Source organism: Poecilia latipinna, unplaced genomic scaffold (genome assembly GCF_001443285.1).
Source record: "Poecilia latipinna isolate Pla-1442-1.1 unplaced genomic scaffold, P_latipinna-1.0 Scaffold1191, whole genome shotgun sequence".
Taxonomy (NCBI): domain Eukaryota; kingdom Metazoa; phylum Chordata; class Actinopteri; order Cyprinodontiformes; family Poeciliidae; genus Poecilia; species Poecilia latipinna.
The window spans coordinates 44,391-71,995 of record NW_015113807.1 but is presented as its reverse complement, the minus strand read 5'-3'; the positions used below and the strand labels follow the sequence as shown (position 1 = coordinate 71,995).

General features: G+C 37.7%; 1 protein-coding gene across 1 annotated transcript in view; it reads right to left on the bottom strand.

Moving 5' to 3' along the window:
* Window positions 1–19,565, bottom strand: part of LOC106960524 (disintegrin and metalloproteinase domain-containing protein 33-like) — a 145,026-nt gene extending 125,461 nt beyond the window's left edge. The window contains exon 1 of the mRNA XM_015053664.1: window positions 19,352–19,565. Coding sequence (XP_014909150.1) covers window positions 19,352–19,478 — 127 coding nt within the window. The 5' untranslated portion in view covers window positions 19,479–19,565. The remainder of the gene's footprint in view (window positions 1–19,351) is intronic.
* Between the last annotated feature and the right edge of the window lie 8,040 nt (window positions 19,566–27,605).

Here is a 27,605-nt window from a genome sequence, read left to right as displayed (position 1 = left end):
CACACACACAAATATATATATATAGTATATATATATATATATATATATATATATATATATATATATATATATATATATATATATATATATATATAAATATATATATATATAAAAGTGTGTGTGTGTGTGTGTGTGTGTGTGTGTGTGTGTTTGTGTGTGTGCGTGTGCATGTGCGTGTATTTCACAGTAGAGTATCTCAGACTCTATGCTCTAAGGTGTTCATTGTGTTCATCAGACACAGCCACAAATAGTGATCTATAGCACCAACTCACATCAGCACTAAAAACTCCAACAAACCGAGACCCATTGTGGCCAAATTGGAACATTTTAAGCAAAAGGAATTAATTAAAAGTCGTGAATGGGAATTAAAAGGAACTTACGGGATGAATGACCAATATCCAAAGGAAGTCCAGGAAAGGTGAAAGAAACTTATCCCACTTCTCAAACAGTTTCGTGAAAAAGTGAAAAGATCTTCACTAACTGCGGATAAACTATATGTTGTTCTTCTTGAGACATAAAGAACACAGAAAATAATCTCAAGACAACCTATTGGAATTTCGATATAAAATAATGCCACCCAGGTAAATGTAATTTTTGCTACCTATACTTATACCTATGTTGTCACATTCCTAAAATCCTGTCATATAGGTAAAAAATAAAAAATAAAAATTACCGCTTCTTTGTTTCCAAAAGAGGCAGAAAATTACTTTTGGCAAGAAATGACCCCAGGCCTTATTTTAGGAAGGTGACAATATGTAACTGTATATGGACAAATTCATCCCATCTGACAGTTCAACTTCAACAACAATGTAACTATTATTACAGGTTGCAGCAGAGCTTTTCACATTTATTAATTCTTCACAGTCTCACCAAAATCCTCACAATGTTCTCTGTATGAAATGCTGTCAGTACAGTAGCAGTGCAGCCTGAACACACAATGTACCCAGAATTCACACTGCATTTTTATTAGCATAGAGGACGCTGTAAATTGTATTAACTTTATTTAATTCATGGCACTTTAAACGTAGAAAAGATTTTTATTGAAAATGTTTTCTCCATTGATGTTCGAAGTAGATGCATAAAGTGTTATTATTGTGACTGCTCTCAAAGCAGCGCTCTGCCACGTGTAGTCCTGGCAGTCAAATAAACCCGACAAGCTTTAAAGCAGTTAATAAGACGAGCTAGATGTTTACTGTTTTTTCTCTGTCCTCAAACTGAAAACTACAGGTTGTCATCGTCTTCTATAAATCCTACAGCCATAATTCATACATTAGAATGTGCTCCAATGAGGCACATTCTAATGTATTGTCAGATGCTTTGAAAATATGAAATGAAATGAAAATTACCTTTAATCAGGTATTAAACATACTTTTCATTATGCCCATATTCAGTGGCGCAAAAAGTGGGTATGCAGCGCATGCAACGCATAGGGGCGCAGCACCAGAGGGGGCGCCAAAACCCTGTCTGGAGGGTGCCGATTATGTTTTCCCATACACTTCAGCGCGCCTTACGCTCCTTCACCTTACGCACACAATGAGGTAAATCTAGCGTGAGTTTCACACTAAACGTATCCTCGCCTCAGGGGGGTGGGGGGGAAGCGAGCGTATGTTTTCTACGCTGACGTTCCTTCCTTCGGGGGGGGGCGCCAATTTATGTTTTCGAATCCACCTGAATAATGTGCAGTTGCGCCACTGCTCATATTTCTGTATTGAAAACAGTTTTAATTGGTCTGATTTAATTTTCTAATCCTACAAATTTTTATCAGCTATAAGCAGGAAATCCCCGTAATTATCAAAAATAAAGGCTTAAAAAGATTCTACATTAAATGTGACCAGTTTCACTTTGCGAATTAAGTTACTGGAATAAATTGTTTTTATTTAAATTAATTATTAATTTAAGGTGAGGAGTGTGTAATGTAGCGCAGGTAATGTAGGTTTGAGTTATTTGCTTTTACATAATTCTCCATAAATAAATTAGCCACATACAAAATGCGTGTTCATGCATTTATAGAAGGGACAATCCATTAAAAATAATCAATGTTCCAAAGAAAAAATAAATAGAGTTGATCAGTGAATTAAAATCATATCTAATCCATTCTGATGTGAGATCACTTAAGGTCTCAGCTCTCTTTACCGTTTACCCTTCAGGCAGCATCTAATGGGGCTAAGAGCCTCCCAAGTGTGAGGATTTGGTTTTCTCTGTATTAATTAGTTCTTGTGTTGCCATGTCTTCCCTTTGATTGCCCCCAGCTGTCCCTTGTTTCACCTGATTACCTTCCCTGTGTATTTACTCCTACATGTGTCTCTTGTTCCCTGTCAGGTCCTTGTCTTAGATGTCACTGTTGCATGTCATGTTCCAGTCTTGTTTCCAGTGCTACCAGTGTCTGAGTTCCTAGTCTCATTGCTCACCTGTGCTGCCTGGACTTCTGTACACCTTGTTTATTATCATTAAAACCATAATTTTTGCACCTCAACCCTGGGTCTAGCCGCATCAGTCCTCACCTACAACTCCAATTTATGACACCAAGTACATCCATCAAAGTGCTTTAACAATAGTGCACAGCATAGAGGCCATCACAGTCTTCCTCCATCTGGTCAGATGTGCAACTAAAAAGCACTGATGACCCTCCAGGGGTGTCAAACTCCAGTCCTCAAGGGCCGCTGTCCTGCAGTGTTTAGATGTGCCACAGGTAAAAAACAGTGGAATGAAATGGCTTAATTACCTCCTCCCTGTGTAGATCGGTTCTCCTGAGCCTTGCTAATGACCTAATTATTCTTTTCAGGTGTGGTGCAGCAGAGGCACATCTAAAAGTTGCAGGACAGCGGCCCTTGAGGACTGGAGTTTGACACCCCCTACACCCATCCAAGTGCAATGTGGGGTCTTCACAATGGCTTTGCGCTGATATGAATACATGAAACATTTGGTTACAACAAAAGGATAATAAGGGTGAACTGCTCTAAATTGACTTTTTAAATTCTAACACTGATAGCTTTATTTCTTCAGGTTGGAGAAGATCACCTGCTTTCAACCACACAGGCAAAGGTCACCATTAATCGTTGGTAGCACTGAAAGAAATACATGAAATGTCAGCAGCAGTTGGCCTACGATGGCTGCAGGCACAAAAGGGAAACATTTCTGTGACATTTGGAGATTTCTGAAAAGGAAAAGGGAAAAACAATAAATTGAGTGGAGTAGGGGAAGGAGGATTGAATATATATGTCTAAGGTGGCTCATGATGCTAACCTTTCTAACATGCTAACCTTTTGGAAGTAGCTATTTTGTTTGTGATTTTACACTTTGTTTTATTTGTTTATCATAGCATTTTACACAGAGAGCAAAAAGTTAACTCCTTAAGATAAAAAGTCTCAAAAATACAGCAATACAAATTGCTAATCATTACATTATAATATAAAGAAACAGCAGAATTTCGATGCATTGTCTGAAAAAAAAAACTTTACCCATCGGTGGGAAGGAAAGGTGGAACATAATATGATCAACCATCAAAAGACCATAAATTCAGTCAATCAACACTAAAAGGAAATCCTAAAAGATTATCTTTGAAATATATAAATAAGTGCCTGATAATGCTGTGAGCTTGTAAAAGACTCATTTGAGCAACATTATCACATGAACATTGACAATGAGCTCAACTCTACAGGATGTGAATTTCAAATGAGATTTATTAACTGAAGCGTTTCTCAATTGCTGTCCTCATGCCCCCCTGTCCTGCATGTTTTAGGTATTTCCCTTATGCCATTCAACCTGATTGAATATTTTGGTGATTAACAGGCCTCTGCAGTACTTGATGGTCATGCAATCATTTGAATCAGCTGTTCTGGAGTAGAGGCACATCTAAAACAAGAAGAGCAGGGAGGCCTGAGGACTGGAATTGAGAAGCACTGCTCTACAATGATTTACTTTGTAATTTAGAGAAAATCTGGAGAAAAGCGACAGTTGAGGCTTCACAAAACAAAAAGGAAAATCTTTCAAATTAGATTATAGCACAACACAAAATCTTTGTTATACATTTTTTAAGAAGTTGTCAAAATACATATGGAGTTGGACATAATGTCCAGCCCTAGGACAATAATGTCATCACTTCATCCAATGGGGATGCTGTTCATCCACACTCATAACATCCACATCCACAGAAAAACTCAAAATGTTCTCAAGCACTGACTGAGGGTTCAACTGAAATTGTTGGTATGAACCACTTTGATAAGAAACTCTTTCATCTATGTGTTATGTGTACAGCATTAAAACAAGTGTGGTGTGCAAAGTAAATAGATGATTTTGTGCATCTGTGAGTGCACTTCAGCTCCAACAATGATCGACTCTCCGCCCACAAAGCTTCCATCTTAACGTAAAGCCAGAGTAACAGTGCCCACTCACTCCACTTGAGCTTACATGAAATGATTTTAGTGGTTTTCAGTGAGCTCTCAGAAATGTTCAAAAAGCAGAAGTGAAACTCTGTATACAAACTGTATACTAAAGGTGTTACATTTAGTTTATACCTACGCTGAAAGGTTTCACATTTGAATTTCTGTGTATGTTTTAAATCTTCTGATTTTGTCTCTTTTTACTGGTTTAGAGGAGTGCCTAAAGGGAGGGCCTACAATGTGGCCAAGAAAACATCTTCTTTCAATATTCACTTATAGCCAAAACCAACAAATGACACAGATCTGGAGAATGACAGTGCGGCCTTCTTTCTGAAGAAAACATTCAGGCTGGCTGATAGCTTCAGCAGACACATTAGAGGCTAGATGGGATGAGGTTCTCCATCAGGCCGCTCCCCTTAAATGATCTACTGCGACTCACTGTGGCTTTGGGGTGTAATAAACACCAGGCAAACGTGATATCCAACATCAGAGTTAACAAATCACTTCTGCTCTGTGCCACAATTTACCTGGTTAGAACAGCTGCACTGAGGCAATTAGAACAGCACGGACTCACAGTGTACACCAAAACTGAAGATAAACAACAATGAGATTTGGGAACCATATGAGTAAGAGCTAAATGTCAAGACCTGTGTTATTTCAATTATTTATAAAAAAATATTTACATTGTCTTTTATTACTCATGTTATTTGCTTTCATTTTAATTTTTAATCCATAGAACCACAATCATCCATTGTCTTTACTGAAAAGCATCCACTGACTGCATTCATTCATTAAACTTGACTAAATACATGATGCCTTTACAAAAATGGGTGACCCGTATTCCATTATTGTTTCTTCTAATAAATGAAAAAATGACTATAGCAAGAAAAAAAATCCAGCAGCTCTTATGTCAGAGGAACAGATAGTTATGGATTTTGCAAAGAGGATGGAAATGAAGGTGATCAACACATATTTTAAGAAGACGCAGGAACATAGAGTCACAAACAGGTGGACAATATCCTTTGCAGGAAATGTCACATTAAAGAGGGTAAGGATCACAAAGTAGTACAGAGAGAGTCATGCAAATTAGCCTAGAGGGGTAGTGTGTAGGATGAAAGTGGAAGCAAAGAAGAGGAATAGAGTACAGACAGGCCTGAGGATTAGATAGTTGGAACTGGAGAAGAAAAGTTGCAAAACATTCAGGTCGGAGCTGAGGAAGGGAACTGGATCACGACAAGAGGACTGAGAAAGGACGGCTAAGGTGGTGAGACAAATTGGGAGGAAAGTGAGTGAAGGAAGTTCATATCAGAGGAAAGAAGACAAGAAAAGCTGGAGTGGAATGATGGGGTGCTGGATAGTATTCAAAGAACGAAAGAGAGCAGCGGGAAAGCCTTCTGCTCTTCAGAAGGAGAAGGATTCTGAAGAGTAATGCGAGAAGGTCAGACAATAAGTAAGGTTAAAATGATCTATCCCTCTCTACAAGCTAGAGAGGTACTGGCTACAGGTCAGGCTGATAAAAGCTAAAGCATTAAAAAAAGAAAGGAGAATTTTGGGCAGCTGATGAATGAGAAAAATGAGAGAGAGAGGAGGACAGGGGATGAAAAACGGAAGAAAAGGAAGGAAGGAAGGAAAATTAGTAAGGATGGAGCTAGATGCTGCTCTGAAGAGCATTAAGTATAGAAAGACATTTGGTCTAAATGACACAACTGTACAGTTATGGAGATGCCTGGTAGAGAGCACAGTGGTGTTTTGGACCAGCTAGTTTGACAGCATTCTGGAGAGTAAGACGAAGTTGAGTGACTGGGGGAGGAGCATGCTGGTATGATTTTCAAGACCAAAGGGACGTACAAAGTTGTAGTAATTACAGAGGGATAAAGTTGATGAGCACATAATGAAGTGCAGGGAGTTGTTAAAGTGAGGCTAAGATCAGTGAGCAGCAGTTTGGTTTCATGCCCAGAAATTACACAAGAGATTCAAGTGGACTAAAACACTAAAGAATAACTAAACCTAAGAAACACAATTAAACTGGAGTAACAAATAATAACTAAACACAAGAAATAAACATAAGCTAGAATCACTAAGGAAGGACTGAACTAAAGAAAAACAGAAACAAGACTGATCTAAGAAAGAAACTAATGAACACAAAATAAACAAACCTCAAAACAACTCAGGATCCTAACAATCTGTGTAAAGTAATACTATTATAGTTATGTGTCTTGGAAAGTCACTCTTTGAAATGAGTGTTCAAATTTTATTTTATAAAATTTCTATGGACAATGTGTTTGGTGATGTATCTTATTACTATTTACCTAGATTGCCCATTTTGTTCATATGTGATTCAATTAACAAACATGAAAGTCATTTCTTCTCATCGCCTTTTGATTACTGGATGACCTTCTGTGGACCTCAAGAGTTTGCATTAATATTTGTTTAGCGATAGATGACACTGTAAAAAAGCAATCCTTTGTGTTATTGCTTCAGTGTATATCTGTCGGATAACTATGTTACTGTGCTTTCCTTACAAAGCACTGCATAATCATTCCTTTAGTGAAAACTGCAGAACAAATTACCGATTAAAAAAATAGGGGTTTTAGTCTTGGTTCTTGGCAATTACAGCCTCCTGTGTTTTCAGATATTCTCTGCTCCAAAGTACTCTTACTTGATGACATGCCAATGAGGTAATTCAACCACTAACACAGCTCTATTAACATAAAGTAAACAGTCCTGAGAATTATGATTGGGAAGCACTGCTACAGGCCATGTTTAGTAAAGCTCAATCTCTCTAGATTACCTGGGGTGCAAAATAATTAAGATGTCCCTTTAGTTAAGACAGAAAGAAAAAGATCTATCTATGTGTTCACTGATAGAACCCAAATGTTTGTTCACTGCTGAAATTCATGAAATCAGGTCACAAAGTCAACATTAAAGAGCTTAAAGCACATCTATTTTGGAGCTTTGTCATTGCAGAGACTCTAGTGGTAAACCAGGGCTGGTGTCTGAAATGGTTTTTCACTGGTTCTGTCAAACCAAATCATCAAAGAATTTTTTTATGTTTTCCACAGGATGAACACCACCATGAAACCATGAAACCACATCAAAACTTCACTTAATGCTCTCTTCAGTCTGTCACAATAATACATTTTCCTGGACGATAAATTGCCCCAGAAATTATAGCAAGAAACAATATTATTGTCATTTTGAGACCCTTTTCAACTAATATAATTATAATAATAATAATATATTTTCAAAATAAGGAACAAATCATGTCTCTTCTTTTAAATGTATACATGGATGTTTTATCAAAGGAGCTACAAAATTGTGGGACAGGATGTGTTGTTGGTGGGACCATAATTCACCATCTCATGTATGCTGATGGTCTAGTTATTCAGTCCATGTAGTGCCAGTCTTCAACAATTATTGAAGATCTGCTCACAATATGGTCAGAAGAACAACATTATGTACAAGGCACTGAAAAGTTTCACTATGATTATAAAAACAAGGGAGAAACAGAAGTTGGTACAGTACTTCCTGACTTCTCTTTAATTGATTTATTGTTTATTGTGACAGGCTTAGTTGTTATCTGAATCTTTTGAGAATCATATTGCTGCAATAAAAAGAAATCAACAATGTTTATAAATTGACATAAAAACGGTATTTACAGATTTTGTTGAAAGCAAGGATCATAAACGCAGCTCTCTTCCAGGAATCGACCTGAAGCAAGCAAACATATTCTAAATTTGAACCTTTTTGTTACTTTGGATCTGTGTTAAATCTGTATCATTGATATCTTAAGCAAAGTGATTTAAAAGTAGAACAAATTCACGAGTTTCAAACATGATGCTCACAATGTTTTGATTTTGTTATGTCCACCTCCTGCAGCCTGAAAAGGACGCAGCATGGCTCCTCTAAAAGGTTGTGCTACTGGAAGTGTTACAGCCTTAGGAACTGGAGTTAAAGCGTCAAAGGACTGACTGACTATGCAAATTATGCCCTTGCATTAGCAGAGTGAAGAGTTCAGGGTGGGGAAAGTTTCCAGTTTAGTCATTAAAGCACCATCACCTGTCCTTCTCCACACTTCATATATTGTGTTTTTTCACTCATGCTGTTCCTTGCTCTGTGATCCTTAGGGGACCTCTGCCAGCCAACAGATAAAGCTGGAGGATTTGCGCTCACTCCCGGCAGTCATCCAAGCAGCTATCAGGGAGGGTTGCAGAGAAAAAAAATACAATGAAAGGCATCTATATCTGTCAAGTGACCCCATGGCTGAAATATAAAGTGTGGAACATAGTAGAAAAAGTGTGAGTAAGGGGAGGAAGAATAATACTGTACATAGCAAATTTATTACCTTGTAGAGAAATGAGCGGCATGGAGTGGGCCCAGGAGGAGGAGATGAAGTAGATTCTAACAACTCAGGAAGCCAATCAGATATTTTATCAAATTTAAAACTGCCTTTGCTTGCAGTGTTAACTTTTCTGAAAACAGATGGCTTCTGATATCTTTGCACTGACTGACTCCTGCTCCATATCATGCAGACCAGCTGTACTTGGCACCCTTTCCGTCCATGCAGTGCTGCAAATCAGTCTGAGTGGAAGGTATGTTTTAGCACAATTAGGAGGACATGGAGTTCAAAAGACAAAAATAGGAACAAAAACAGATTTTGGGTTCAAACAATCACAAAAACAGTGTCATCTTAATACAAATTATTTTCTAGCATTATTTTTTTTTAAAGAACATTAGCAAGTATGCTTTTATTTTGCAATGTTTCCTGAATGATGCTCTTCTTTTCAAATGCTAAGCCCACATACTTCATGCAGTCACATTTTGATTGGTCTGTTAGGGGCAAAACTTTGAAGAATGTTTATTTCCTCCAGCATGTGTTGATGTTGGCATTAGAACCTGCTGCGGTTCCATTCTGGGCACTCAGAAGACACAGAACGAACACTTTGCTGAGTTTGAAGGTTTATAGGTTCAAGACAGACAGAAGTACAACTTCTTTTATATTTTTTTAGGAAATTTTACAAATCTGCAAGTCAGAGCTTCTACTCTGTATAACGCCTGGTGCATCTAAGCACTGGTCATGATCAGTGCTTAGGTGCACTGATCATGACCATGACCCTTTAAATGATACATTTAGATTATTTCATCAGAATACATTTTAATCTTATACAAATTTTTTGCACATGTCAACATAGCTACTGTAAGGTGATGATGAAACTTTATTTTCTCATGACATTCTGTGTTTTTGGTCCCTTGAAATAAAAATCAGACATGCAATAGTGTGATTTTTGTTACATTTTCAAGGTTACACTACTGCAATAAATAAATAAACTACCTTTATGGCTTTTTACACATTTTACCAGGCATGCCAACAAATTGTGTCCTTTATATTGATGAAAATGTGCTAGTTCCACTTAAAACAAAACATTTTTTCCATGCTATAAGTGAAATAATCTGTCAAATAGAGCAAGTACAGTTTTGTCAATATTAAGAAATTACTGACTCAAAACAGGCCTTTATATTTTGTTTAAAAGTTACTTATAAGTTAGTTTTGTATTATTTCAAGCATACCAAGATATTTGCACTAGAAACTAAGCTAAAACTACTTGGTAAGATTTTGTGTTTTTGCAGTGTAATGGAATACTTAGTTAAGCTTCCATCGCTCAATTCCAGTTCATGTCAAAATATAACGGGCAAACCACACAGTGCATCACTCACACTCTCAACATGTGTAAGTAGGGTACTGCTTGGAGACGTTCCACTGTGCTATTGAATTATGGCCATTCCCTAAAGCACCTTTCTTTCTTATAAGCAGGATGATTTCTTAACTATTCCAAGGAGAACTGCACTCACATCCCCTTCACAGGATATCTTATTAAAAAAAGGACTCCATCTCTAACTTACTCTTCATAAAAAAATCATGATAAAAAATTTTATTCATTTTGTGTGTGGAGTAAAGAAAATTACAAATATATCAATAGTTAGAGGCAGGTTTAGCAAAATGAGGTATCATGCTTTTTAAAATAGAGGAAGGAGGACTTTATAACTAGAAAAATGGAAAAGAAAAAAAAAAGCCAGTGGAGGAAAAATGATAGCACCATGTTTTAAAAGATTGCTAGGAGCAATGAATGCCTTGTTCAAGTTTAGAAATCTTGGCAGCCCAGAGATTCAAAACCATTCAACTTTTAAACTGCCTTTTTAAAAACGAAGAAGACCATAAATCAGCAGTACCTTTCCTAAAAGGAAAAGTGCCTTGTTCAAAACTAAAGCCCCTTCTCCATAGTCTCACTTTTATTAAATAAATAAATAAAAAACATTTCTTCAAATATTTGGTGAAATTGTCACTATGTTAGTATGGCCACCAATAACGATGGTAAAAACGGTTTTCCGTTTTTACTATCTAATGACGGAGTTGATTCTCCGCCATTAGCACCTTGAGCCCGAAGTTGACTGATCTCGTGAACGTAAAATCAGGAGGCAATCAGAGATCTCTTTCTTTTCCCAGATTATCTGTATCATGTTGTATCATGATACAGATAATCTGGTGACAGTTTTAACAAATATGTAAAAAAAAAAACATATTTTTATGAAAGCCATACAGACATTATAGCTGCAGTATGCATTAGCAGCATGGTCCTCGCTAAGTGGGGTGAATCCAGGCAGGAATGTGGGCGATCCATGAGCGCACCGGAGCTTTGGTCGACTGCACCTTTGGGCAGTCATTTTCTTCAAAATCTCTTGGTATATTTGTTTGTTACAGAATGCACTGACACTGAAATAGCTTCTTAAAAATTATTTTAAAAAAAGCTACAATCCCAGTAAAGGTTTTCCATTTGCTATTGATAAAGGTATTTATTATATTATCTTTCCAAAATATGAAAACAGAATTAGTACAATTGGTAGTCATTTTACGTTGTCTTGAGAGCTACCTGCATCATTCCAAATCAGAAACAAACTTCTTCATGTCAGGAAAATTATTTTTAGACCTAAATATCCTGAGGGGTAAGGATCATTTCAACCTTAACTATATATATATATATATGGATATTTTTGTGGAAAATTTATATTTTCCACAAAAATATAGATTTTTGTGGAAATCTCCCATTTCCACAAATCCCCTCAGACTTTGCCACTTCACTTCTCTCTTCTATCTCGCCTCTCTATATCCATGGATTTCTAAGAAGGTGCCACACTAAATGAACATCTAGGTGAGGGAGATTTCCTCATATCTCTTTCCTTTCTATGACTTTTCCCAGCATTGAAACAGTGATATGCACTGAAATCAGTCAGGAGCACTTAGAATGGGATAAGAGCTTTGACTGTCCCTATGCTAATGATTGTATGAGGTTAGGATCTCCTTGTCTGAAACCTACGAGCTGTTTTATGAGAGATCCTGAAAAAGAATATTGCTGTTTCTAAAAGTTAGATAAGTTGGACAGAAATACCAGTCTGGCTTCTCCAAACATATGCTGAATATGCTGTAACTGGGTTTGCTGTGAACACCTGCTTTTTAGCGACGGGTTCAAATGTAATTGGTAATAAAGGAAAATCTGTTTGTCTCTAGTTCTCAATTGGTTTCTAACACGTGGGTCAAAGGTCATTAGTTTATAATCTTTGGCTTCTTAAAGAAAACTTAAGAAACTGTAGAGTTTCAAATCAATTAAGGGGCAAGAGTGTCACTTTGACCAGCGGAGGCTCTGCATTAAAGAAGGAAGTGAGGCAACAAATGTCTTTGAGGTGGATTTATTTGGGAGCTCCAAGTCTTCATTACACCAACACCCTTTTTTTTAGTGAAACAAAGAAGCTGACATTTATACCTGAGGCAAGTTCCAACACTGACACCAGGTAAAGGGGTGATCAAAAGAAAAGACACACAAACACTACTTATACAAAACTAACAAATAAATGATCCAACAAATATTTACATGCATGCACATTATTAAAATTAAACTAACCTAAAGTCAATCAAAAGTAAATATAACTAAATATAAATCCTCAGAGTATTCCCCCTCCTAATGGAAGCTGGTATGCTCCAGGAGCATTCGTCTCCCTCTCTGCTCCACCTTGCTGAGACACACCCAGAAAGGCAAATACTCAATTAACTCAAATTGAACTAATCTAAATCAAAACAAACTGACATTTTCCCCCACATTCTCTGAACAGGAAAGATGGCTAGCCTCCCTACCCAAAAAGAATGTTCACCAAATGTCACCATGTAACTGAAATAAAGAACTGATACAAAACTCATTTGAACTGAAAACAACATAATATCAATAATCAACATGGGATGGAACCCCTGGTCTCCATCACAAAGAGTAATACTCTTAAATAATTTATAATAATACAATAACCTTCAGAGTGTATGTTTATTTGTGGTTTTTGGAGTTAGCACAGTAGAACAGGAAGCAGACCCTAAGCCTGTTTGTGTATGGGTATATCCCTAATTTTAGCTGGTACAGATTTGTTTCTCTTCAAAACACATTGTGAAAGTGTTTGGGAGTAAAATAAATCTGCATCGTTTGTATGAGTGTATGTGTGGAAGGAATTGACAACTTAAATGAGTATTTTAAAACTAATATGTTACATATTACATCCCGTTATACCAGTAGATTATTAATACGTGGATTATAAAAGAAATTGTTGATTCTTTCCATCATCAAAATAATATATAAAACCTACAATACAGTTTTCAAACTTCTGCACTTGAACGTATGTTGTGTTTTTAAAACACTGGCCATGCAAAGTGCAGTCACCTGTCTGACAAGCAAATCCCAAACAGTAAAGCAACAACTGGCATTGAGTTAAGTTTAATTTGATTAATGCAGTGATCAGAACTTCAGTCCGGGAATGAACGTCTTCTATCCTCAGTTATAATCTACGTGCTAGCAGTTGCTTGCTGATCAATCAAATTAATGCAGCATGGGCAGAGATATAGAAGTAGTAACATCCATCCATCCATCCATCCATCCATCCATCCATCCATCCATCCATCCATCCATCCATCCATCCATCCATCCATCCATCCATTTTCTTCCGCTTATCTGGGGTCGGGTCGCAGAGGTAGCAGCTTAAGAAGGGAGGCCCAGACTTCCCTCTCCCCAGCCACTTGCTCCAGCTCCTACGGAGGAATCCCAAAGTGTTCCCAGGCCAGCCGAGAAACATAGTCCCTCCAGCATGTCCTGGGTCTTCCCCGGGGCCTCCTCCCGGTGGGACATGCCCATAACACTTCACCAGAGAGGCGTCCAGGAGGCATCTTGACCAGATGCCTGAGCCACCTCAACTGGCTTCTCTCGACGTGAAGGAGCAGCAGCTCGGTCCCTCCCGGGTGACCGAGCTTCTCACCCTATCTCTAAGGGAGAGCACAGCCACGCTAGAGAGAAAATCCATTTCGGCTGCTTGTATGTGGGACCTCGTTTTTTCAGTCATGACTCAAAGCTCATGACCATAGATGAGGGTAGGAACGTAGATCGGCCCATAAATCGAGAGCTTCGCTTTTTGACTCAGCTCTCTCTTCACCACGACTGACCAGTACAGCGCTCGCTTCACTGCAAATGCTGCACCAATCCACCTGTCGATCTCCCGCTCCCTTTTTCTCTCATTCGTAAACAAGATCCCGAGATACTTAAACTCCTCCACTTGAGGCAGGAAACAACCCCCAACCCGGAGAAGGCATTTATTTTACCCCTATTATTACTCTTTTAGTATGACACATTTTTTAAATTAATATTGATCTTATTTACAGTTGCATGTATTCTCCTTTAGACATATTTTTCTGTCATTTGCTTGCAAGAACTGACTAGTTATATTGTTATCTATGGAAAACAAAAGTCATATTCTTGTAATAATGGGATCAGTGCATAAGAAGAAACATTTATTTTAAGCTCCCAAATTAATGGTTTATATATCAGTGGTTTATGTTTTCTATTCAATTTAATAATTCATCATCTCTGGGCTTTGGGCTGATTGATTGTGGTTTGCACTCTTACAGAGCTCTCTGTTGCTGTATATGTGAATGTGTCAGGATGGTGCATTAGTACATTTTACTGCTGTCTTGATTAAAAGCTCCTAAATGCAATCATGCATGATCATTCCTGTTTTTTATACCTTAGTATGCCTAAATATGACTCCAACCTTACTGATTATTTAGTCTTCAAACAGTCCCTGAATGCATCATTGTGGTCAATCCCCTTGTACAGTGTTAGAGAACAGCTGTAAGACACATTCTACATGAAGCAGTTCTATGCTCTTGTTCAGATGTATCAGTTTAGTTTTTATTCCTTTCTTTTTTTGAAAAAAAAAAACACTTTGGTTTTAATGATAACTATGGAAGTAGTATAGTATCAGTATAGTTACTGATTGAAAATAAAAAAATACAATTTTTTATTTTTATTATGACCATGATTTCTAAAAACTCAATTTCTACTTGCCCAGCCAAAGCATCATCTCAGATGTGCTGCAGCTGACAGCAGTGAAGGTAAGGAAATGATATTTCAGCCATCAAAGAACAATAACTGTTATATGTCTCTGAACTTTGGACTTTACAGCTGCACAAGCAACATTTCTGAAGATGTTGTGTCCTCACTCAGAACAGAGGAAAACTACAAGAGTTAAAAAAAAAAAAAAAAAAAACTAAATAAAAAACTACTCTCCTCCAGCTGCTACTGGCTGCCTAGCAACTAATAGTAAGAAAATAAACAGCTAGCACTATTCAGAATAGCCTAGTTTAACTAGCTATTGGTGCTGTGGTGGCACAGGAGTTAAGCACAGCCCACATAAGGAGGCCTTAGTCCTTGAAGTGGCCCTCGCAGGTTCAATTCCTGGTCTGGTGACCTTTGCCGCATGTCTTCCCTCTCTTTCATTACCCTATTTCCTTTCATAACACTTTCAAATACAGGCCACTAGAAACAAAAAAAAAACTTTAAAAAAAAAAAGGCTTAACTGGTTACCAGCTCCTTAAATGTGTTAGACAACCAGCATAAAATCTGATAACACTCAGCAAGACAACCACAACAATAAGATGAAGATTTAATGTTTTAGGTGGCTATAGAACCACATGCTGGCATATAGAGAGCTCTGAACCTAAAGTAATATGAACCTAAAGTAATCTACCCACAGTATATTTCTGTGATCCATGCAGATGCTTCCATGTGAACATTTGTGCTGGTAGTTGTCACCAGTAACTGATATTTACCCTGAGAAAACGATAACTCTGCCAGGCATTGCTTCTCTGCTTCAGCTAAGCACCCCGCCACTCAGCACTGCATCGCTATCACTGTCACATGACCAAACAAACACCATGTGACCAACATCCTCCCCACTCCAGACACACAAACATAAACAGTAAAACAATGAAAATAAACATCAGTTATTAATACCAGCCCAGTTTAAGTTAGCACCAGTACCAATATGTAAAAATAAAATCTAGCAATGTCAGACATGCCAATGCTAATGTTAATAACCATCTTTAGTTTCCCCAACAAATATTTATAAAGGAGATATTTTGGTGAGAATAGGGTGAATTTATGAAAATATTTCAATTACTACTGCAAACAATATGGTGCCAGTCTTAGTGGGTCTAAGACTGGCACCATATTTCTGAAATGTTAGCTGGACATGTTGACACAAGTCGGCAAAGTTGTACAAACTAATTAAAAAGGTAGAAAAGTTTTTCTAACTGCTTTGTTTTTTTTACTTTAAAAGCTGTGGTTTTGTAGAGAGAATTAATAATAACATTCTGATCGTAATTTAATTCTAAAAAAAATCAAATATTGCCGACTCCTGAAGATAATATTCATCAGGCGATGAATGGATAGTATCTCAGTGAAACGATAACTCCTTTTTAATTGAGTCATAAAATTGACTAAATAAATCAAAATTTTCTTTACCTTAGTTTTAGCAAAATGGTCTGAGGCTGATCTTGTGTTCTGCTGTGTAGAAAAGGACACAACCTTTCTGTATGCACTATTTACCACAGGAGCTGAGTCTGAGGGTATTTAAGCTCTCACTTACTCAGTATAACCAATCAATGTCATAAATCTGAGTTTTTTTTCTTCTTCCCTTGGAGATTTTCTGTTCCTGCAATGTCGCCTTGCATGTTACACCGAGAGAAAACAAAGGGCCTAGTAAGTTACCCTCCCGTAAGTGCTTATGTTGGGGTCTGGTGTTAGTTCAATAAAGCTAAAAAGTGATTTAAAGTGTCCGTCTCTTCACAACAGAGACACAAAGGTCACACATTAAAATCAGATGCAAGCGCCCCTCCTTTGAGCTGCGTGTGGCTTGTCCTTTTGCTCTTCCTCCAGGGAGGAGATATAATCAAACCATTGATGTCTCCATGAGGCAGAGATCACATCTCCACATTCAAGTCTCCAGGGACGAACTCTGCTGTGAGTTGAATCTGTGTGCTTACAGGCTGCTTCCTTTTAAAAAATAACACCAGGAAAAATAACACCAGGAAATGGTGTTATTTCCTGGTATATTTAATACATACCAGGAAATGTATTAAATGTCATAAAACTAATTTGTTCAACATGCAAAGCAAACTGATAAAGTTCAATGACGCTACAGGTTTAGTTGTTATTATCCAAGACCTTATTAAGCTCATTACTTTAGTGACAGTTAGTGAACCAGACAGTGAGTCTGCAGGGACTGATATCCTGTTATTTTGGAGCACTTAAACCTGAACTGTGGCTGGTTATTTACACATTAAAAAAACCACTTAACAAAATATCTGTGTATTCCCAGGCTGGTTAATGCATAAAACTATGACAAATGCTATATATTTTCAAAATTCAAGCTTATTCAAGCTCTCTTTTATTACAGAATTAAAGCATAGCGAGAAACTCTCTGGAAGTTCTCCATCTACTGTACACACTGAAGATTCACTAAGCATAAACATTACAGCAGGAAACTGGATAATGACCAGAGAAGGCCACAGCGTAGACCAGAGGAGGCTTGAAAAGCCTTTCTGAAGGTTGTACAAGTAACAAACACACAACAGCTCTACCAGCAGCAACATTTTTTGCCAGCTACGCAGCAAGTCCCTGTTTACTACCACCAGCAACCCCACAAATAAAAAAGCCTGCAACAGTTCTCAAAAACTGCCAGAAAGATTCCTGTGGGCTCGGAGAACAGAACCCGCGTTGCAAAGCATGTGGAGCCCATCCTCTGGCTGGGCTGAGCACAGTTGATGCTAAATGAGCCATGCTGCAGACAGATACTGTAGAGAAAACCCAAGAGGGTGCACTAGGAGTTCGGAAGGCTTTTTAAACCTTTCTGATGAGATGGCCAAGATTAAAGGAAAGTACAACTGACAAGCAGAAAGCAGCATGGGGGGAGGGGTTCATACAGGTCTTCATTCATTTTCAATTCACTTTGATTAAGTATATTAAATTGTCCAATTCCCAACTAAAGTCAGTGTTGGCTTTACACTCCTCCAATGTGAATAAAACACCAGCCACAGCTGTTAGCAACCCACCATGCTGTGGGCTCAGCTCAGGAGACTTCCTGTTCCTTAGACAGCAGTTGACTGTCATGGCCGGAAGAGCAACAGAAGATAGGTCTAGGTCATACTTAATAACAATAATTTATTACTTTCACCCAAGTCCCCACATCTTGGACTTTATTGGTGCAGAACCTCAGAGTGTTTTCAGAGTTTCAGCTAGATGAACACAGACGGCTGAAGGAAGGTCCCTCCCTGCCTTGCTTAAAAGAAAAACAAATTAAGCTGTATGGAAATAAAATATGGAGAATCATTGCACAATTGCAATGGACTCACCAAATGACCTCTGGAGACAGGTACCAGTCCCTCCTTGGAGTGTGGTAGTGTTGCTGAGAGCCTGATTATGATTCAGTGTTATTCCATAAAGAACAGCACAATGCTGCTGATGGGGTACTTAGCAGCAACATAGTCTGCTTTGCCTCACGCTGGTCATGCTTAACTACATCATATATACTCTTCTTTTTTCAATAGAGTATATTGTTCAAGTGTTGTGAACCTCTGTGGTATTTAGGTTCACATGACTAGAGGGTCATGATGCTGTTCGGTTACACAGTTAGCTTTCTCCTCTGAGTAAAGGGAGGAGCTGTAGACTATGGCATAGTACCGTACAGAAGTACAGAACATAGACGTTGTAAACTTGCAACAAAGCAGAGATAAAGACAAAATACATTTTCAGAGTTGGCAGAAATATCAGTAAACTGTCAAGAAATGCCCTCAGCTGTATGGGAATCTGTGCTCCTTAGTGGTGTGTCAGCTTCACTCTGAACTCTGCCTTTTATGGACACAGTGGAAGGAGCTGCCTCCTTATTTCAACTAAAGGAAAAGTTTGAACGTTTGTAAAGAAGCGAGTTCTTTAAGGCATATTTCATAAAGTGACTCAGTTGTTAAGATAACTGTAGTGTCTCTAGATGTTTCAAAGATGGTAACGCATATTCAAATCCAGCTGAAATTTGAACAGTGTTAGTGCGAAACAGAGAACGAAAAATGTTTGGTTCCCGTTTATAAACAATATTGCTCATTTTTGAAAACAAAAAAGTGATATCATGGAATAACTCTAAAGCGTAATTTCGCCATAACCGCCTAAACTTTTTTTTAAAAACCTTCTTCCTCTTTGTGGAACAGAGAGAGCAGCGGATGAAGATGGCAGCGGTTATTGTGCGGTTATGAACCCGTGTTTCGGCCTCAGATTGATAAATCTCATCGAAGGCTGTCAGGTTCTCGCGGCTTCGCGTCTTAATCAAATCTTTTCTGAACGAGAAAATCTGAAGGGTGAAACTTGGGGCGCGCGTTCCGTTTGATAAAAGTTGGAGCTCTGTCGCTCTAAATCGTTTCACCAGTTCACTTACTCTATTTGTTTAAGCTACACAAATTACTGTCTACATCTAGTTGTTTCCACACTAAGCCACGGAGCTCTAAAGGAAACTGCAGCCACTGGAAGAAGTTTTCCAGCAGCATGTTCGCTCCTTCTTTTCTTTACCTTGTTCTCCTGTCTCTCCACTGGCTCTTTCCAGTTGGCCGTTCAGCAGAAGAAAAAGCAAAAACAGCAAACGTCCATTTTTTGCCGGTGATATTTGGGCATTTTTCTGCCTGTGTTTACTGTACATCCCTGTTTCCCTCGGTGGCTCCCCGCCGGCAGTCCTCCCTTTCCCCGCCGTCGCCCTACTCTGCCTCCCTCTCGCCTCCACCAAGCGTCAAACCGAGAGAAACTGCGAGAGAGCACTTCCTCTGCGCGGCTTCGACATAAAATTCATCCCAGTGTCAGTCTCATGAAAGAAATGGAAAACGAGAAGATCCCACGAGCTTTGTCTCCTTTAAATGACATAAGCTTCGCTCTTTCATAAACAAAGGGGGGAGAAAACTTGATAATTCAATCATAACTAATTGTATTAATGGTAGTACAACAGAAAGTTTTCAGTAATTGAGTCATTTTAAGTGACTTTTAAAAATTATTATTGTTAGTTTTATATATTTAAGTTGTTCTGATAATAATGTTGCATTATAATGTTATATTTATATGTTACAAGCCACTAAAAAATTATCTTTCAGCGTTTTCTGCATTCAGACACCATAGGAAGAACATGGGATGGAATGAGACACAATAGAATTGTAAAGAAAAATCTTTAAATGATTTACTGTTGAAAATAGTATTACTGTGTTTTATACACTCGGTCAACATTCTTTGAGGATAACGTGGGAGAGAAATCTCTACATTTTCAGGCTGGAATTCCAGTTAATTTGTTTGGCATGTAATAAGAGCCAGCATAAGATTTTTTGTTAAATCAAATTTGCCTCTAGTTTGCATGTTTGTCTTGTGTCTACTGCAAATCCATTACATAGAGATAAAACAATATTTTTGACCAAATAAACTAATCTGTTCTCCACAAGTATTCACAGAACCAGCTGTCAAAAACAGAAAACCATACAGCAGATTAGTAGTTTCAGCTTCTCACCTACAACATTACAGTGGACGCAAGTTGTGACCACACCTGTTAGTGAAGTATCCAGGCCTTCTACAAAGTTAGATAAAACATTAATATGTAATGAAAACAAAAATATAATTAATTCAATTGAATTCAGTTTATTTATATAGCTCAAATTCACAACACATCATTTTAAGTCACTTTACAAAAAAATATTATTTCAATCCGATCATAAAGGAATCAAAAATTATTCTCGTTATCAAACAGAATAATTTGTTTCAAGTTCAGTTCATTATTCAAATTAGTTTTTAAAAAAGCACCAGCCGATAGCATCAAGTCATACACTTGCTGCATTCACTTCTCTTGGATGAGTACGTAGCAACAGTAGACAATCGCTTGACTTAACAGCAATTCCTCATACCAAGTATGCATGTAGTGACAGTGAGGAGGAAAAACTCTCCTTTAACAAGAAGAAACTTCCAGCAGAACTAGAAATGGGCTCAGTACAAGCAACCATCTGTCATGACCAACTAGGGGTTTGAGAAAACAAAAAACAAATAGAAAAACTTTCTACGTTAATGAAAAGTCAAAAATTAATGGCAAGAGAGAGAGAACAATTGATTGTTGGCAGCCGATGTCCTCCAGGAAGGAACCACATCTAAACAGAACACAAGACCAGATGGAGCTTCTAAAACAACAAAGAGAAAACATAAAATTAAAAGTTAAAATAAGAGCAACAATAATATTTTGACTTTTTTGTAAGAGATGAATTTAGCTCTTCTAACATCTATAATGTTAATATACTTTATGATATACATTTTTGTTGCTTAGTTTATTTTTCAGATAAACAGGTGTGGAGTTAATTTTACACTTGTTTATTCATAGTAACAGCTAAGGAAACTGCACTGAGTGGATGGGTTTTTTCTGCTTAATGAATTCTGTATTCATTGCTGTTGTAAAGACTGACTGGCTCAAGGCAAATCAAAGTCTTTTTTTTACTTTAACTGAATGCAAAAATATTTTAAGAACCTTATAAGACATGGTTTTCTGCTCTATTTTAAACTTTGCAATTGCGTGGAAAATATTTTAACATGTTGTGCTCTTATTTTGAAGAAAGTTAATGTTCATGCTCATGCTGTGAATGTGTTTAACCTGACATCCATTTGTGCTGTAGAGTGTGGCCTATTGTACTGCCAGAGCTACTGTGTGTGTGTAAGAGTGGAAGAGTCTTCATGTGTTCCAGGTGTCATCTTTGACTCTGATATGTTAGTTTCACATTCTTGCAACAAACTGTTGTTGATACTCAAATGAAGAAACAAGATAAATTATTGAAAAGGATTAAAAGATGACATGCAAAGTTCAGAATCCTTTTCTGTTGTTTCTGAAAACCTAAAAGGTTTTTATTCATGAAACACTTTTCTGAAAAATATAAATAAGTAAATAAATAATCTTAAATTATTTTTTGTACTCCTTAAATTTTAACATAATCATAATAAGAGGTTTACCATCTGTTCATAAACATGTTATAAAAGATTATCCTTTACGTTATAAATGTTTTAAAATATACATTTCACAATATTACACTGTGTCCACATTCTCAGCACAAAGGAGCCTGTTCCTGTTTTATGGTGAGGAGAAGTGAGAGAATAGGAAATGTGGTTTGGACCTCAGGATCTCATTTTTGTTTTTCTCGTAATAAGTATTGACTTCTTCAGATTCTGACCTCCAGTTTGAACTGAACTGATGAGAGTCAGTTCCTGTAAATCTGAGGTCCTGGTTCTCAAACAGAAAAACTTAGAGGCAGACTGACCACCACCCCTCCTGAAGTAGAGGAGTCTGTCATGATGTTCCTGTGTTTCCTGCTGGCTGCTGTTTGCTCCCACCGGTTTTGCTGCTGTAAGCTCTGGACTCACTCAGAGCCAAACTGACATCATTCTTTTCACAGAGTGGATTACAGACAAAGTAACTTCTCCTTCTCCCATGAATGAATGTGAGGTGAATGTGAACCTAAACCTGCTACCAGACTTTCCACACTCTGTGACAACATCATCAACGGTTTTCAGTATATAGACTGATTACCTCTAAACGGTCCTGTGGAAGAAACAATCTGCAGTAAATGGACATCCTCCATTTTTCATCAGTTACATTTCCCACAATTCAAGATTGTTGAGTCCAAGTCTGTGTAGAGGACTCCCTTGGAATCCACCTTTGCCAGGTACACAACACTTCCTGTTGTTTTTCCAGTTGCCTGCCTACCTGTCTGACCCGAAAGCTGAACTGAAGAAGAAGCTGTCATTCTTCTTGTACATTCTAAATAAATAAAACTTGTTTAACCTGTTGTGGTCCGTGTTGTGGTGCGTCTTCTAGGTCTGATTCGTACATTACTCACTGAAGTTTCTGGGTATCTAGTTCATAAGTCATGGTAGGATAGAACAGGAGAGGGACAGATATAGATTTGGGCTTTGTCTGCAGTAATCCACACACTGATCCAGTCTGTTGTACTGAAGAAAAAGTTGAACCAAAAAGCAAAGCTCTTGATTTACAGGTCAGTCTTCCTGCTGTGTGACAAAAATGTAATAAACAGAATTATAAAGAATGCAACTTTTGAGGCTGATGGCAGTTTGAACCACTTCTTGTCATCTTCTTTAAGCCACTAGCTGAGCTGCAGTGTTAAAGTTATTTTGTACATAAAAAGGAAGTTAAAAACTATGTTTCAGTCAAATTATTTAAAGTTGTTTAATAGTTCCACTACAAATAATTGACGATCTGTGTTTTTGTGTATTAATTTCTTGTTTTTTTTTCTGTGTCCCTGTTCCCTGAGTCTCTGTGATGTCCTGTCCTTCCTGTTGATTGTTCCCAGGTGTGTCTCGTTCCCTTGATTACCCCATGTGTATTTAAGTCCACCTGTTGTCTTTGTCTCTTGTTGAATCCTGGTCGTATGTCGTACGTCATTTGTCTGCTTGCCACCACAGTCGAACTGTAAAGTCCTGTGTTGGTTCAGCTCTCGTTTTCAGTCCTCTGTCTTTCAGTTGCTACCGGTATTTAGCTGTGTGCAAATCTTTCTGCCATGCCACCTGTGCTGGACTGTGTTTGAGCTCTCTTTATTAAATTCATCATCTGGGTCTCAGCATTTTCTCTCACCGGCATCACCCACAACTCATGACAATAATATATTCAGTTAGCAACTCTGCATCAGGAATATGTTTTTCTGATGCTTGTGTACTGTTACTCTTACAAACTCCTCATTCAGGGAAACTCACTGAAAAGAATCTAAAAACTGAAATGAGCACACTGTGGAGCAGATAAATTCCTATAATTACTTGAGAATAATTATTGAGTGGAAGGAAGTCATCAGTCACAGAAGAAAATCTCCATTCTTATACCTCGAGGATGTATTTTTATTTATACAAGCTCTAACTTTCAGGAATGTAGGAATGATTTATAAAACCCAAACTCCATTTTTTTTTCTGTTTTGTGAAAAATCAAACAGAATGAACTTAAGCTTACTAACTGTCTGCTCTCTATTCTATCATATCTTCTCAAAATGATATCCAGAGCTGGTGTAAAGCTAAAAGGCCTTCTGTTTGTTCCAGGGGATTCAGATCATGTGCTGCTGAGCTGCTGACTTTATAATATGGGTATTTGTAGCACTCTGGTGGGTCCAAATGAAGGGCAGAGTCGTTGTCTGTCTTTTCTCTATATGCAGCAGCAGTGTGGTGGTGTCAAGCTCAGCGTCTTTAACTTTGGAATTATGGATGGGATTTAGACTCAGCTGGCAAGAGGGGACTCTGAATAAGATGGATTTATTTCACCTCATCAGGAAAATGTCTCTGCTGCCACACAGCCAGTCCAGTGACTCTGCAGCCTGCCTGTAGGGAAACTGACTGTTGTACTTGTTCAGTGAGCTATTTCACAGAGAACTTACTGTATTTGTGTTTTGTTCTGTTAAGGCGGTAATGCCACCACCACTTGTTGCAAAGTAGAGTCAAAGACTTAAATTCAAAATGTTTTCATTTTTTTCTTCAGCTCACAGGTAGGCATCAGAGTAGGTGGAGATTTACTTGTCCTTCACTGGCTCAGTCATATTTTATTATGTATCTTATTATGCTAATGTGTGACATGCAAGTTTTCGTTTCTACTTTCTTTGCATCAACCTTCAGCCATTGATGGATTATCAAACAATTCACAGAGCAACATTTCTCTGCATCTTCAACAAAGAACACTGACTAAGTTACTACTTGCAGTTTACTTTGTATAAATTTACATAGAAACATTACTACAACAAAAGTTGTATTTTTCATGTTTGAACAAAAACATCTGGTAAAAATAAATAAATAAAATGAAATTAGGCAAACAGAATCTTAGGGAGACAAAATATATCACATCTAAAGAGTAAAAGCAACACAGACAATGAAGCAGTGTTGAGAAAAATAAGAAAGCATATGAGCAGAACTGATGATTTGGCCTTGATTTGCAGCCGTATTTAGACCTGGCCTAACCTTTCTGCACTGCTTTTTTCAGGGCCTGTTTTCTGAAAGAATCCTAACACTAAAAGTATCTCCTAGTGACATTACATTTGGAAAATTCTAAGATTTTTCTTATAATTTACTTCAGTAAGATAAAATATTCACAAATCACCTTTGGCCTTAACAGAGTGACAGATTGTTAGGAGGACTTGTATTGAGTCTAATAATGTCTTAAACCGGGAAGATGGCAGAAAGGCAAGAAAGAGAGGAGAGATATACTCTAATTAATTAAATTTTAGTCTCGTCATCATGATACCCTTTTCTTAATCCACACTTTAAAAAAAATCCTTTAAATTTACAATAAAATAACTGCAGCTGTGGTTGAAAGAATTTTACAGTATAAATATGGTGAAATCGGTATTTGTACATGAAAATTCTGTGGTTGTAAGAGCACCTTCCAAATCACTCAGAGGTGTGTGACTTAAGCACTGTGTCAACTTGTGCTTAGTCACAAGTTGACACAGTAAACGACAGAGATAGGTGTGTTCAGGTCCACCTGGAGGCAAATTGTCCCAGACCCTCTTCGGAAACTCAGAAAAAGGAGAAAAAGGAAAACTATTCTTAAGGAATCTGAAATGGGTCATCCTTGAACCCCTCAGAGATGGGGACTGTGAGGTTGAAGATGAGCCACAGAAGGTGGAAGAGGAGTTCTTAAATACTGTGCAGGTGAGATTGGTAACTGAACGGGAGGTTGAGATGATGACAATGATAAAGACAGAGCTGGAGTTAAAGACGATGAAGATATTTGTGTTGTTACAGGAAAAGTAGATAATGGTGCTGATACTAAAGGCTGTGCAGTGAGAACCTCTGGAGCATGAGAAGCTGAGGGAAACTCTAAAGCTGATGGTGTGGAAGAACCTTTGTGACAAAGAAACCAGATGAAATAATCAGAGGCAATGAGGAACAGCTGTAGCAGAATGCAAGTAGAGAAATTTAGGAAAAGAGAATTAACACAAGGGAGTTGAACTAAAACACAAAAAACTAAAAATCAAGGAGAAAAGAACAATGCTAGTCTAAGGAAACTAAATTCAACTGCAAAAAGAACAAAGCTGAACTCATGGGAACAGCATTCTACCAACATTCCACACAAAGAAAGGACGGAGTATCGTAACACCTAACAAACATGAATAAACAACAAGGAATTGGTTGAAACACCAATGGAACCCACTGTGTTTCCACATTAATAGATTTAAACCATCTGTCAGAGATGCTGTACAGGATGTGGGGTATTTAACTGAAGCAGAGAAGCAATGTCAAGAACCAGATCAAACAGTAAATATATAAGTCTACTGCAACAGCAATACTTATATTGGATATCCATATATCAGCCCAAAATTTAATTTAATACATCCTGGTTGAAACTATGAAATATTTGAAACATGTTTATGAAATAAATTTTGCTCAAATGGGAAAAATAAAACTCGCTTTAATTTCAACATCATCATAGAATAAAGTTACAGTGTACTTAAAGGCAACAGACCCCAAAACCTTCAAACCTGAGAAAAGATAACAGGAGAGGACAAAGGCAGAAAAAGGTACTTAAGAGGAACAGAGGACCATGAACTACTGGGATGACACACACACACATACCCCCTTATCCCCGAACCCCACACACACACACACACACACACACACACACACACACACACACACACACACACACACACGCACACACACACGCATGTTGTAATGCTTAGGTTATTACTGTGTGGTTAATAATAACATTTATTGATCAGTATAAATCAATCAGTCAATTCCATGTCTCACCAAGATAATTCTTGTTTGCACAGTGAAGCCCTGCAGACTGCTCCCACTCCACCAGACCAGACAGATCCTGGCTGAGTGAAAAAAGTCATGGAAGGCTTTGAGCTTCATAAATATCATTAGTATCATTATATGCTGGTTAGGTTCCAGTCTGTTTATATGGTGTTTGCTTAATATAAAGAAAATTAAGTTTTTGCAGATTTTCATTATAAACTAGTGTTTTATAAGACTAGCTGGCAAATCCACCAGGCCCTCTAGAATAGCAGTTGTTTATCCTGCTGCTTGAGGTCTATTAGTATAGAGTATGATTATTACAGATTACATGGGTGTACAAGCCCTCTGACCATTCCACAGTTTTTAATTGTGGGCATTCAGGGACCCGTTTTATTAGCTGTTTTCAGTCATCATTCCTCATCTTAAAAAGAAGTTAAATGCTTCTCCTCGTACATTAAATGAGCAATACTTTAGCACCAGCACTCAATCCTCTGTGTGTTAATAACAAGTGAGGAAATCAGGAGACATGAAAGGCATGGTTTCCATCAGATAATATCAACTTGAAGCTAGAGATACAGTTATAATGGAGAGCCTTCACAGCACTCTTTTAATGGACTCATTTGTTTCATAGCTTTGATTAGCACCAATCTCTGAGAGAATATGAATCAATGAACTGCAGACAGATTATGGAAACTCATCTCACCCATATTGATTCTTGATCAGCATTTCTCTTAAATACATTTTAGCTGAGCAGATGCTGCAGCCACTTAACCAGTCACCTCTGATTTACATTAGATTCTTATTTATTTTTGAGTAGTACAAACAATTGATATCATCTCTGCCATTTTTACATAATTTCCTATGCATTTCTGTTCTTGGTGGTTCTTGCAGCCTGACAATAATCACACCTGTGCTGTGGAGCTCAGTCAACTGATTCCTCACTTGATGAAAAGTAATCCATGAGGAGTTTTCAACCAACTGCTTGGTCAATTATTCTACAGTTAACCACACATCTGCCTGTGTGGTT